The sequence below is a fragment of the Chrysochloris asiatica genome, unplaced genomic scaffold, assembly GCF_000296735.1.
Source record: "Chrysochloris asiatica unplaced genomic scaffold, ChrAsi1.0 scaffold00003, whole genome shotgun sequence".
Classification (NCBI taxonomy): domain Eukaryota; kingdom Metazoa; phylum Chordata; class Mammalia; order Afrosoricida; family Chrysochloridae; genus Chrysochloris; species Chrysochloris asiatica.
In genome coordinates this window covers 27,673,264-27,686,588 of record NW_006408521.1, presented here as the reverse complement: position 1 = coordinate 27,686,588, position 13,325 = coordinate 27,673,264, and the positions used below count along the sequence as shown (strand labels likewise).

Here is a 13,325-nt window from a genome sequence, read left to right as displayed (position 1 = left end):
GGGGGGCGGGGGGGGCACCACGTTTGTGATCGCGGGAGGAAAAGCCAGGAGCTCAGGTAATCCCATCCCTGCCGAAGTGCTCCCATTCTGCGCTACCCTGGCTCTAGGGGGTGCTGTGCTCCCATTTCTGGGAGAGGTTCCAGGTGTAGAAAGTAGAATGGAATACAGCCCGTAGGGTAAATTAGACGGGGCATGGGAGGGGGGAGCCTTAGCGAAAGGCGGGAGTCAGGGAAGTTCAGCCACTAGGCGACCGTAAGATCACGTGCTCGACGCCTGTTTACGTCTTAGTCTTCACCTGCTGGCGGAGGGGAAGCAGGAACCTCCGGAAGCAAGCGTCCCACCCGGCCAGCCCCCATCGGCGGTCACGGGGCTGTCCCTCTTCCCCACCCCCGCCAAGTACGCGACCGCACAGTGCCCTGACTCTGGGGTGGGGGCCGTGCAGGCCCGTGGCGCTGAGCCTTGACTGTCAGGGTAACCCCCCAGGGCGCCTCCTTTCCTGAATGCACGTGTGTTCGTGTCTCCCAAGTGTATCTGTAGGCACGCGTGAGGGCCCATCGGTGTGACTTTTCTTGTCGCCTCCCGGTGCAGACTCCCTTGCCTGTCCCTCGCGTAGTGGAGACCCCTCCTCCTCGCTCCAGCCCCCAGCTTCCCGGGACAGGGAAAGTTCTCTTCAGAGACGGAATGTGTCGGAGGCGCGGGTTCCTACACCTCCGTTGCCCCACTACTCACCCACTACCACCTGCAACACCACTCCAGCTCCGGCCCGCCTCCAGTTCCAACGCGGACCGCTCCGAGCCGAAGACCTCGCGGCTCCCAAATCCGCTCCGGGCTCCGGGCTCCAGGCTCCCGCCTGGCCAAGCTTGGTGAGGCGGGGCGGGGCGGCTAAGGCCGCGCCCCCGATTCGGGGAGGGGAGTGAGTGGTCTGTTCAACACCCCCTCAAGTTAGCCAACTCAGTACCTGGCACTACAGAAAGTGGACCACAGCCGGAGACTGCTCCTCCGGCCACTAATTTCACCAGCTTCCTGAACTTGGTTTTTAACCAAGGTAAGGGGCGAGTAGCACCTTACCAAGAGCTAAACTGGCTTGACTCGGCCACCTTCCCGCGGTCCCTAGGGAGCTCAATTCGGTCCACTCCCCAAACAGGGAAAATCCATGGGAAGTAGACAAAGGCGGCTAGAATTTCACCAAAACAGCTCTCCCTCCACTTCATTTTGAGGCTGCCCAAGCAGAACCAACACCATCCTCTTTGCTTCAATAGGTGTCTGCCCAGGTGGGGAAGCCTGAGTGTTCTGGGCATGGCCAAGCTTCCCTTAGACTCATAAAGTCCCTCCTACAAGCACAAACAGGAAGTTGGCCTGTATTTCAGGGAGGCACCAAGGACTCCCTCCCTCCCTGGCATCCAGTGCAACCTGTGTCTGCAAGGAGATGAGACATACTTGCAGCCTGAGTCTTTGGGCTCAGGGCGACTTCAAGGAATTTAGTTCTTTCGGAAGCTATAAGAGTGGAAACTGCCGCAGACCAAAACGGCCCTCTTTCGGAAGCTATGCACAGTAGAGTGGAAACTGCTGCAGACCAAAACGCCCCCCCAACCCCCCCACACACACCAAGTGTGACTATCAATCTGAGGACAGGGCTGCAAATCCAACTGTACCTTGCTTGGCCAGGCTCTCCAAGCCCTCATCTAACTGGACATGGGCAAAGTAGGGTCTATCACACTTAACGTGCCTCAGTACGCTTTGGCTGGATGCAGACAGTGCTTTTCCAAGGACCTTACACAGGACCCAGGGGGGCCACCACTGCTTTCCAGGCTCCAGGGACTCCTGTGCATATTTTGGGTTAACTCTTGATATGTTGAGTTTAAGGCAAGTGTGGAATGGAATGTTTGCCTAGAGGGTGGGGCTGGGGGTATTTGGCTTTTCCTCTCCCTAATCATTCTAGTTAGGGCTGTGTGGGGGTGTCTGCTAGGAGGGTAAGGGAACACAAGCAGGCAAGTATGTATCCCTGTATCTCCAATTCTCACAGAGACCTTACATTATGTCTGGAATCCTCTGAGGATTTCCTGAGAATACATTTGGCTTCTAGACCAGTCTGTGGAGGCCACGTCCTTAGGGGGCAGAACTGACCTGTGTTCTGTGAGTCTGGAAGGCAGGGCTGACGTCCAATGCTATAGATCCTGGATGAGGCCTAGACCAGCCAGCGGCTGGTAATGATTACTGCAGGATTAGGGAGGCCTGGCTCCAGCTAACTTGCAGGAGCTTTGTTTTATGGCCTTCCCAAGAGATATTTGTGGCCACTTTTCCCACACTTTGCAGACCAGAGACCCCAGACCCTTCCACAGGGCTCCAGAAACATCCTGTGGGTTGACAGGGAGAATTTGACTAGGCAGCCCTGCTTCCAGGGAGCAGGAAAACTTTTAATTACTCCACCCTTAAAAAGAGCTTCCCCCAGGCCCCTCAGAATAGCTTGTGTTCTCACCACTATAAAAAACAAATAGGTAAATCTAGAGGGAATTGGGGGTGACCTTTAGGAGAGCAAGTGAGACAGAAATGAGGTATCATTTAGGGATACTTCTGACAGGGTCTCAGGGTCACATATTTTAGTTTCCTTCAGAGCCTGCTAAAAAGTGAGGATTCCTGTACCCCACCCCAAATTTCAGAATTATAAATGTATGGCAGGATAGGGGTGCTATGATGGAAGGTAGCTCCCACATTTTGATCTTATATCCCAGGGCCTCCATTCTCTTCTGCATTTTGATTAAGATCCCTAGGAGATGCAGGGTTCACTAACAACAGAGAGAAGCTAAGGACCCAGAAAAAATGGATGAGTGCACTGAGGGGGACCAGTTGAATGGGCTCCATCAGAGGGGCAGCTGGTCACATGAAGAGCCTCAGGGAAGTTAGTGCTAAAGACACACCATCCGGCCTTTCCTAGGCCCAGAATAGGTGGGGTGGGGTGCACTGCTCCCTTGGGAACCTACTGCTCAAATGCTGGAAATGGTGGCAAGGCCCCAAATCAAAGTTAAGGAGTCCAGTTATAGGCTGGGGACACCTGGTGGACAAATACGAAAAAGCACAGAAACAAAAGCATGGGAAAAATACTTGGTTTTTTTTTTTCAGTTAAACTGGAAAATGCTCCAAAAGTGGCTGCATTCACTCATGAACCACTACCTGCCCTCGAATTCGTGTTGAGGGGGCAGGCACGGTGGTCTCATAGCTTCCTTTTACACCTCTATTGCCAAGCAATCCATGGGAAGTAGCTCCCACATTTTGACTCTAACATTCCCAAGGCCAAGCACCTAGGATACCAATTCTAGTAGATGAGGTTTCATGACAGGATCAAGTGGGGAGCAGAACTGTGACAGCCTTGGCTGGAGTTTTGTCAAGAAACACCTCGTTTCCTTCCAGGTTCAGGGGCCTGACCCCACTGCCTTAAACTTAACTTAGTCAGGGCCTCTGCATTTACTCCTCCAAATATCTGCATGGCTTGCTCCTAGTTCTCTGGGTCTTCTCTATCACTTCACTGCTCTGTTCTTTATTACGCTTCTGACTATCTAAAAGTGCATTCAATTTATTTGTTCCTTGCTTGTCTCATCTCCCCCACCATGGAAGCAAGGGCTGCATCTGTCATGCTCAGTGCTCTAACCAAGGACCCAGCACAAATCCAGAGTAGGTTCTCAGGTAGCCTTCTGTCACTGTGGACACTGCTCTAACCTAGGCCCTTCCCACTGAGAAGGGTCCACAGTTCCAGACCACTGTTAGTGGTCAGAAGACCAGGAAAGAATCTCTGCCTCAGCCTAGCCCATCAGGCTCACTTCTGTATCCAGCTCTGCACTGCCTTTACCCTGAAGGCTGGTAAGTGCCCAAGTGCTAGGGGTCTGGGGACTGGCCCAGGCATGTTTCAGAGTTCTGGGGCATAGCTCCCTTTTTGCCAGAAGAGGGCTTTTTGGCCACTAGTCCATTGTCATCTTTGATCTTTTTCAGTCGGGCCTTGCTCTTTGGTGGGATGGAGAAGGTGAGGGAGCTCTTGTTGAACTCAAGTGGGAAGACACCTACATCTCCATCAAAGCGGTTTTTGGACACTTGAAGATACCGTTTCCCTGGCCCAGTTACCAGCTTCCTGTCTTGTAAGATCAGAACGTTGTCCGCTTCCTGGCTTGCCTGGGGATTGGGGAGGAAGAAGGCAGGTGTGAGAAAACATGAAAGAAGCAGAAAGGAAAGCTGGGAGAAGTGGCAAGAATGGGAGAAGGAAAAAGTACCTCCCCATCACCAGAGCTCTTTCAACTACTGACAAGGATGCTGGGGCCACTCTTGTCTTTCAGTTCCTTGACAACAAACTTGCAGCTATCTCAGACTTTGTACATGTTGCTCCCTCTACTTGTAGTAATTCTCCACAGCTGGCCACCCCATCTACCCCCAGTTTCTTCTCATCATGCAGGTCTCAACCTAATTATCAAACTTTATAAGAGACCATTCTCGACCATCCTATAAATAAAGGAAGAGGTTACTTTCCACTTCCACATTTTAAGCAATTCTGGGTAATGAACTCTTGACTTAGACTTTACTTGCCCTTTAGTGCAGGGCTTCAAACCAGTTCTATCATGGCCAATGAAGTGAAATAGAACAGACCAGAATTGTTACAATAATGGTAACTGGCATGGGTAAAATTACAGGTCAAAGACCTGGAATGGGAAACTCAGAAGAATGGGCACAGCAATTCTTTTCAGGAGCCTGATGCCTGAGACTAGACTATTGAATGTGTGTGGAGAGTCACACACATTCAAAGCAGTACAGTCTGCCACCATACTTGAGCAAAATGCTGCCATTTTTGAAGCTGTGCTTTAATGTTATAGAAATGTGCCCTTTCTCTGAAATGACTTAGCCAACCCCTACTTGCAACAAAGTCTTTATCACAAACACCTTTAATTGTTACATGTGCCCCTTGTAAGTCACTGAAAAGGCTTAGAAGCTTTTCTTGCCCTAAAGTAAGGCTAAATAAGAACCATATGCACTGACCGTTCCTTCTGACCTACAAATTCTTGAAGACAGTCAGGAATGGATCTGATTCATAATCCAGGGACTATCTGTATTCTCTTCCCCAGCTCCTTGTTCCATCATAGCTCCATCATAGTTCCTCACCTTGTATTCCCTGTGCCCTGCTCAGACCTGACATGTAATAGGCACTCCATGTACACCTGGGAGTTTCAGGATCAGGCTGGTCTTTCTGCCCCGAAGATCCTCCCATTTATTTGATTATCTAACCTACTATCTGTTAAAACTCAAACCAACCTTTGTTGACAAATTATTTGGGAAGTCTCTTCATGTCCCAGGCTGACTCATATTTTCTCTGTGCTCACCAAATACCCATGCTGTCAACCACAGCTTGTATCATTTGTTGGTGTTAGTGCTGTTGAGTCGGTTCTGACTCATAGTGACTCTGTATAGGGTTTCCAAGGAGAGACTGGTGAGTTTGAACCACCAACCTTGAGATTCAAACTGACCTTGTGGTCTGGTGCTTATCCTACAGCACCACATCAGGGCTCCAGTTTGTATCATAGTGAGTTGGAATTACTGTTTAATTATTTCCCAGACTAAAGGAAGGTTGTTGTTGTTGTTAAATGCTGTCGAGTTGATTCCGGCACATAGCAACCTTGTATAGGGTTTCCAAGGAGCAGCTGGTGAGCCTGAACTGCTGACCTTGTAATTCATCAACCCATACAGACTTAGCACACTGTTAAGTGCCATCGAGTTAATTTCAACTCTTAGCAGCCCTGTATAGGGTTTCCAAGGCTGTAAATCTTTTGACGAGTCACAAAGTCTCATCTTTCTCCTGGGTAGCATATACTAGGTGGCCTCAGAAAGTTCGTTTTTAGAAAAAGAGAATTTTTTTCCACAAACTTTTTTTTTTTTTAAGCTTACTATACAAGGGAGTCTTCAAAAACAATCCTAAATATCGTAAGTCATCATTATAGAAGCCATGTTATTAGAGATAATAAAATTATTAAGATGGAATAAGAGGTCAGACCATCTTATATTAAACATGCCTTAACAACACATAAGATGCTACTGTAGTAATCAGATCTTCAGGTTTCAAACACAAATAAAATGTATAAGCTTTTTTTTTTTTTTTTTAAATAAGAAAATAAATATACATTGTTTCCCTTCTCCATGAACTTTTTGAAGCCTCCTCTTATGTTCCTCACGTCATGGTTCCAAGGGTAGCTACCTCCTGCCTCCCCAGGATCATCAAGGTTGTCCTGGTCACACCTTTCCTCTCTTACTCCCCACAGGTTGGGATCCTCCAAAGGCCACTCACTTTGGCTGAACCAAAAATGGATGCAGTCTGTAGTTCCTTGTCATCATCCTCCTTCCGGGGGTGAATGACCAGTGTCACATGACAGTTGTTGTCTGTAGCGAACTTCCGGAATGCCCCAACGATATAGTCTTGAGCTGCAATCCTGCCCCAGCCCAACAAAGAGGTTATTGAACATAGACAAAAGAACAAGAACATGCATACCCTCTTCAATCACTCCTATCTCCCCCCAAATCACCCAACCCCCACTCTACCTCCCTTATCCTATGGATTCCCACTAAGGTCCTGTCCATACTTCCCAATGCCCCACCCCACATCTGTATAAAGCCAAATTTGTACATGTGCCTGCACACAGCTCAGAAAACAAGTGAGTACACTGTGTGGGCATGAGGCCAGCTGCCTGAGAAGACATGTGTGCTCAACTGGGCTCTACTTCAACAGGAGGGGGAATGTCACCTGTCTGTGGACAGCTGCTCGTGACCCATCATAAACTGCAGATTGTCGATAACCACATGACAAATGTCATAGACGTAGACTGCATGTTGCATGGTATCTACAACAGTCCTGGGAAAAGGAAGAGCATTGGATTCAAGGCACTCTCCAGACCATTCCCGGCAGAAGAGTCAGCATTCTAAAATCTGTTAGGAGCCAGTTCTTCTACCCTTGTATTTTTTGTGAAAACCTTAAGTCTGGCAACCTAGTTCTCACTGGCTGGAAAAACAACCCAAGGTCCTGAGTGCTTGGATCCATCTGGGAAAGTGGTTTGGGTCTGGGGACCTCACCTGATGCTTTGTTGCCCATGGAAAGTCATGAAATAGAGGGGCAGGTCCTCAAAGCGGTCAGCCCATTCTTCATATCTGTCCAGTTGTTCTTCCAGCCGTCCCACTGCAAACTGTGTCAGCATGACCCGGGCAAGTCTCACGTTGCTGATCTCAAAGCTACCCCACAGTGTGTTCACCCCCTGGGTACACAAATCCAGGGCATACTCACTGATGAATGTTGTCTTTCCACTGCCTGTTGGCCCTGCAGGAGGAATGAACACAGAGTGAGAGAGAAAAGTTCTACCCTTGAAACCACCAAGAACATGTCAAGTCTTCAGAGTTAGGATGGAACCCTCCTCTTCAACATCTACAATGGCCCAAACCCATATGCTTTGGTCACCTGAACCTTTGCCCCTTTACCCCCAGAGATCATTTCCCAAAGGGTCACCTGTGAAGACTGTCAGCTCGCCCTTGCGATGCCCCTTTAAGAGTCGATTAAGGTCTGGAAAGCGACTCCAGCGGACGCCTGCTGCTTGCTCCACATTTGATAGTTCTCCTAGCACCTCCTCCCGAAGCTGCCGGAAAGACACAATAGACTTGTGCCAGGCAGGCAGGGCAGAACGCAGGATACGAGAAAGATTTAAGCCACGGTTCAAGGCCTCCAAGGGATGGGGCTGCTGGTCTCCAGGCCGCACCAAAGAGCATCGTTTGGGGTTCAGTTTTCGGGCAAACAACTTGGCAGCTTCCCAGGACCGAAGATCATCCCCTAGCCAAAGCACAATACGTCTGAACTGTTCCAGGTAAGGAAGTAAAGAAGGGGGTAAGCAGGTGGTTCCCCGGGGCAGGGCAAGGGTGGGCAGCCCTAAGGACTGGTTCAAAGCCAGGCTGTCCAGCTCACGACTAGTCAATACCACTTCAACATCTCGGCGATTGATCAATGGTAATCCAAACAGATTGTGGTAGGCACTAGGCCGGGGAATGGTGGTCTCAACATAATGCACTCCATCCCCCTGACCTTCAGCCCCTAATAGCTTCAGGCCACGTAATCCCAAGCTTCCAGGGGAAAACCAAGGGAAAACAAGACTGCGAGCAGGTCGTAGATACCGCACACTGAAACGCTTGAGTGTGTCATCTGTCACTTTAGTGAGGGCAAACATCACACGAGCCAACTGGACCTCCTGGGGATCAGGTAGCTCCCAGAGAGGTATGGCTCGGTCCCAGATCCTCCGGACCTCCTCACTATCCACAGCTTCTGGCGTTTCACTAAGCAGAACCCCCTCCTTAGTCACATCCCCTCGCCCCTCCACACTGGCTTGGAAGTCTTCCCAACTCCCCTCTGCCAAGCTGGCCATGCAGAGGAAGCGACCGGTGGTCTTGTCAATGAAGAGGCTGAAGGGAGTGGCAATACCAACAGGATCCTTTTGCTGTGAGGTCCCTGCAAAGGGGCTGGGTGCCCGCAGGCAGCTGTGGCCATCCTGGAAGGGGATCCCATGGGTGCGCAAATATTGGCGGATTTCAGTTGTAGTTACAGGCAACACTGGTACATCTAAAGCTGGAAGAGTCTCTTTCCTGTACCGTCTGCGAGAAGATCCTGGGACCAAACTTCGGGGCAGGCCCCTCCGACCCATCCATTCTCCACGCAGGGGCAGCAGGGTTCGGAGGGGGTATGCCCCTCGGAGGAGGACCCACATTCCTGGTCAAATAAAGTCAGTGCTGGAAATGCCTTAGGTGCCGGGTTCTGGCGCCTTCAAAGACCAGACTCCACAGAGCTGCTCACAGCACGCTACAGAAGTCACTCACTGTGGGTGGCTTCTTCTCTTCTCAGACTTCTCCCCACTCACTTTCCTCTGGGCCCTCTGACACTGCCAGTTCACATCTTAAATACCCACTACCTTTAGTGTTAGCGCTACGAGTGGTTGGGCTTCATGCTAGCCGCAGGTGTGCTGAGTAGAACTGCTCCACAGGGTTTTTCAAGGCTGTGACATTTTAGGTCACAAGGCTCACCACCAGGCCTGTCTTCGAGCTTCCTCTGTGTGGGTTTCCACAGACAACTTTTTGGCTAGTAGCCAGCTCCTGACCATCTGCGCCACCCAAAGTTTCCTCTTTCACGTCGATGTCCCTCTACATGGGTCCTTTACAGTTTCTCTCTGCCAGCTCTCATCAAACCTTTATGTTCCTCCCTGGGATCGTCTCGCCCTCATCTCCATCAAAGAGCCTATAAAGTTATCTACATCCTTTTGCAACTTCTCTGCTGTGGGCCCCCCAACTAGAGCCCTCTTAGCGGCTTCTTCCATTCAATGGACCTCTCAACACGACTAGCGCGTCTCCCTGCGCCAAGCCATCTCTGAGCCCACCTCCCTAGCCACCCCGTGTCCTCCCTCGGTTCCACCAGGTGCTCCGCGGCTCGAGGCTCCACTTTCCTCTCACCCCTCACGCCCGCAACGTGGGTCATCCGCACGCGCCACTCTTCTTAACCTCGGAAGCAAAACTCCGCCGAGGTTCTTCAGAACCGGAAGTTCCGGGAATTCGTCCCGCCCCACCTCCTCGCTGGTGGGCTCCACAGCCTCTCAGCTGCCGCCATGACGGCCCGCGGCACTGCGAGTCGTTTCTTGACCAGTGTCCTCCATAACGGCCTCGGTCGCTACGTGCAGCAGCTGCAGCGTCTCAGCTTCAGCCTCAGTCGCGACGCGCCCTCGTCTCGCGGCGCCAGGTGAGCCGGGAGGAGGGCAGGGATGGGTCGCCGGCCCGAGGTCGCCAGGATCTGGGTCCTCGGTGCTCACTCTTGTCGGTCTTCAGGGACTTCGTGGAGCGGGAGGTGACCAGCTTCGCTCGGCGGAACCCAGGGGTCGTCATTTACGTGAACCCTCGGCCGTGCTACGTGCCTAGAGTAGTTGCGGAATACCGTGAGTGGTTCGGCCCGCGGATTGGGGCTGGAGTTGGGCGGGATTCGGGGCTCGGCCAGGTCTCCTCCGGGTCCCCTTCCGCTCACTGTCACCTTTCCTTGGACCAGTTAACGGAGCAGTGCGCGAGGAGAGCATCCACTGCAAGTCCGCCGAGGAGATTGCAAAGTTGGTGCAGAAGCTGGCCAACCAGTCTGGACTCGATGTCATCCGCATCCGCAAGCCCTTCCACACGGACAGCCCCAGCATCCAGGGCCAGTGGCACCCCTTCACCAACAAACCCACAGCACCTGGTCGGCTGCGCCCCCGAGAGGCCGGAGGGCCAGTGCAGTGACTGTGGCTCCGCTCACTCGGAGAGTCCAAGCGGACAAATGGAACTCACGCACCCGGAAGTTGGCGCTAAAACTCTTAGCTCAAACGGATCAAGAGTTGTCCGTTTCTATTCAGTGCCCTCTGCTCGGAACAGTGACTGTGAGCCCCGTAGTCCCCAGATGGAAGGAAGCTTTCAATAATTTCACAGGGCTTGCATTTTCTGGAATCCAAATTGATAAATAATCATCTCAAAACATGGTGAAGATCTTAAGTCTGGCTTCTGAAGAATCCTGGTGTCTTACTGCTGCCACCATTCAGCCAGAGTTAGGCACTTTATGAATATGGGGAAAGGTTTGTGTACAGATGCGGAAACTGCGCTTAATAAACTTCCTTAACAAGGCACTATCCAAGAATTTTATTCAAAGTGTTTGCATATATTAAATATAAGCCCTGTTTCACAATATTCTAAAACCATAGGCAGCACATTATACAGCTTCAGGGTGGTTGTTGTCAAAGGCCATGTGATTAATCTAGGCCTGACCCCGGCAATGGAATGATTCTCAGGCCAAGACCCTGGTAACAATCTTTACTCCCCTCCAGTTGCCGTACCCTACCCTCTCTAGACAGGTCCTTTGTTCGAATATGAATGTCTTCTTGGGGGCACAGGAGTTCCGGAAAGCTGCTTGGGGAAGAATAGGAGGGCTGATAAATTATGTTGTTACTAAGGTGCCATCAAGTTGACTCTGACTCGTGGTGGTGGTGATGTGCCTTGGATTTGGTTCCAACTCAGCAATCCCGTATAGGCTGTAAATTTTTATAGGGCCAGAAAGGCTTATCTTTCCTGATGAATGGCTGGTAGGTTCGAACTGCTGACCTTGAGGTTAGCAGCCCACCTTGTAACCACTACAGTACCAGATCTCCTTTCTGACTCATAGCAACTCCATGTACAACAGAATGAAGCACTGCCCAGTCCTGTGCCAGCCTTCTAATTTTTAATGTTTAAGCCCATATTGCTGCCACTATGTCACTCAATCTCATTGTGGGTTTGCCTGCATTTGTTGATCCTTCACTTTAAATAAGGAGCATCCTTTAGCCTTAGCTAACAAGAGGTAGGAAGTAAACACCTTGGACACTGTTGTATGAATTCTTGAATGGTCGTAACTCCTGTGTTGTGCCCTTGTCACCATGATCAGTGACTATTGGGAGCCCAGGGTAGTTAGGATGGAAGCTGAGGATCCCAGTTTCCTGTGTAAATGGTTCAACAGAGCACAGCCAATCCTGGATGCAGAATCACTGCAGCACCTCCACAGGCTCAGAACCGGTCCCGAGCACCGGGAAAAGACCAGGCAGACCACTCACAGCAATGGGAAAAAGGGTATTTATTAACCGACGGGGGGAGGAGCTGAGCCCAGGCTCCCCACTCTGTCACATGCCTGTTCCACCCACCTGGATGGTGAGTGGGGCATTCCTAAAGTACAGCCATTCTTACAATAACTACATTCATTGTAGGGGAGAGGTGGGGGAAGCTGGGGGAAGGGCAGTAAAAACCCGTGGAATTCCACGTTCTTGGCTACAAAAATAACAGTCATCCTCATCCAAAGGGACTGGGGGAGCTCAGTCAGGATTTGATTGTCCCTTATGGGCCTGGAGACCTCATATCCTTGGACCCTAAAAGTGCCCCGGTGAGGTAGGACAGGGATGGGAGCCAAGCATCTAAACTCCCAGCCTCTGCCCTTTGCATAGTTCCAAGAAAGGGCTTCATGTGCCAGGGGACATCAGATCACGCCTTCCTTCCCCTGTGCTGGTCTGGGGACAGTAAATGCTTGATTCCCAAAAGGGTGGCTGGCTCATTGAGTGCAGTGTTGGTCACCCATCCTAGGGAAGGGTCTGCAAGGACAATGGAACAGGAGGGGGACATCCCTCTGATATGTCCATGGACCAAAGCCGGCAGAACGTCTGTGGCGGCAAGGGAAGGCTCAAGTACATGTGAATGGAAATGTAAGCATGTTGGTGGTACATGTGTTACCATGTGTGTGAAGAAGGGACATGCTTGGAGCTCTGTCTGCCACTCGAGAGTGATCAAGGGAAGTGGGGAGGCGGACTCATGGGTACACAGGAAGGGAGAAGAGGGGGATGGTACAGTCTTCCCTCAGGCTGGCATGTGGCCAAGCTCTTGCCAAAGGTCACTACAAAGGGCTGGGACTGGAGGAGGGGATGAGATAAGATGGAATGTGCCAGTTGGGAGGGCACCCAAGTCTAGAGGATGAAAGACTAGGATGCACCAGGAGAAGGCAGGGTGGGGGCACTGCAGCCCAGCAGATTGACACTCTTCCATGTGCACATGTGAATGGACATAGGACTCAGGTGACTTTGGTGCCTGGCAGAAGTCTCTGGCTTCAGGACCATCCAGCACGCAGGGCCATGCAGAGCGTGGTGACACGAGGCCATCTGGACCTGCAGAGCCCTGCCTGAGAGAAATGGAGGGTTTGGGCAGATAAATGGGGCAGGAGGATGGAATCCTCTCCTCCTAGTGCTTGGGGTGAAGGGCGAGGAATCAGGGCTGGTTCTGCAGAGCCCCAGTCTTGGGGTACACCTACCTCTGAGGAGCACCGGTGGGCCTGGGCTGCTCACATGGGTCTGTGGAGACTGAGGAGGGGGTTGGGTTGGGCCTGACTCTAGCCAGCCCTACAGGGACATCAAAAAGTTGGGAGAAGGGTCTGGAGAGGGGGATGTGAAGGTGGGGTGGCTGCAGCGGGGAGGCAGTGGCCCAGCCCGGGGCTGACGGGCTGATGGGCTGACTTGGGAGAACATTTGTCTTGGAAATGGCTCAGACAGAGCTCTCATCAAGCTGTTCTACGAGTTGCGTGTGTTTCCTCTTCTCCAGGATGCGGCTGAGCTCCTCAGCAAAGGAACATGGCCCTGCTGCCACTCCATTGTCACTCTGCCTCAGGAGCATGTAGCTGTTGCCGTTCATCCTGCGCAGCCGGCTGGGCAGTGCCACCAGCCCGTTGGTCAGCTCAGCTGGAGGGGGTGGAGGGGGTG

The 13,325-nt window shown here is 51.5% G+C and overlaps 3 protein-coding genes across 3 annotated transcripts in view; 1 reads left to right on the top strand and 2 right to left on the bottom strand.

Annotated features, from left to right (window-relative positions):
- Window positions 1–3,867: 3,867 nt before the first annotated feature.
- LOC102820430 (chromosome unknown open reading frame, human C10orf2) lies at window positions 3,868–8,762 on the bottom strand. Its single transcript, XM_006831255.1, has 5 exons — window positions 7,520–8,762; window positions 7,093–7,333; window positions 6,767–6,874; window positions 6,314–6,455; window positions 3,868–4,158 (listed from the first exon to the last, which is right to left on the bottom strand). The coding sequence occupies exons 1-5, from the start codon at window positions 8,760–8,762 to the stop codon at window positions 3,868–3,870; spliced, it is 2,025 nt and encodes a 674-aa protein (XP_006831318.1).
- Window positions 8,763–9,650: 888 nt separating this feature from the next.
- Window positions 9,651–10,305, top strand: MRPL43 (mitochondrial ribosomal protein L43). Its single transcript, XM_006831470.1, has 3 exons — window positions 9,651–9,781; window positions 9,868–9,974; window positions 10,082–10,305. The coding sequence occupies exons 1-3, from the start codon at window positions 9,651–9,653 to the stop codon at window positions 10,303–10,305; spliced, it is 462 nt and encodes a 153-aa protein (XP_006831533.1).
- A 2,805-nt stretch (window positions 10,306–13,110) lies between these two features.
- The window catches only part of SEMA4G (sema domain, immunoglobulin domain (Ig), transmembrane domain (TM) and short cytoplasmic domain, (semaphorin) 4G), a 13,818-nt gene continuing 13,603 nt past the window's right edge, over window positions 13,111–13,325 (bottom strand). Inside the window, exon 15 of the mRNA XM_006831469.1 lies at window positions 13,111–13,325. Within this exon, the coding sequence (XP_006831532.1) occupies window positions 13,111–13,325 (215 nt within the window).

Bases quoted from the DNA above. Each gene is read 5' to 3' on its own strand.
- LOC102820430 (XM_006831255.1), bottom strand. From the start codon at position 8,762: ATGTGGGTCCTCCTCCGAGGGGCATACCCCCTCCGAACCCTGCTGCCC. The intron at 7,334-7,519 runs GTGACCCTTTGG...TTCCTCCTGCAG, and splicing joins CGAGCTGACAGTCTTCACAG to GGCCAACAGGCAGTGGAAAG. The intron at 4,159-6,313 runs GTGAGTGGCCTT...CCCAATCCCCAG, and splicing joins CCATTTTTGGTTCAGCCAAA to GCAAGCCAGGAAGCGGACAA.
- MRPL43 (XM_006831470.1), top strand. From the start codon at position 9,651: ATGACGGCCCGCGGCACTGCGAGTCGTTTCTTGACCAGTGTCCTCCAT. The intron at 9,782-9,867 runs GTGAGCCGGGAG...GTCGGTCTTCAG, and splicing joins CCCTCGTCTCGCGGCGCCAG to GGACTTCGTGGAGCGGGAGG. The intron at 9,975-10,081 runs GTGAGTGGTTCG...TCCTTGGACCAG, and splicing joins TAGAGTAGTTGCGGAATACC to TTAACGGAGCAGTGCGCGAG.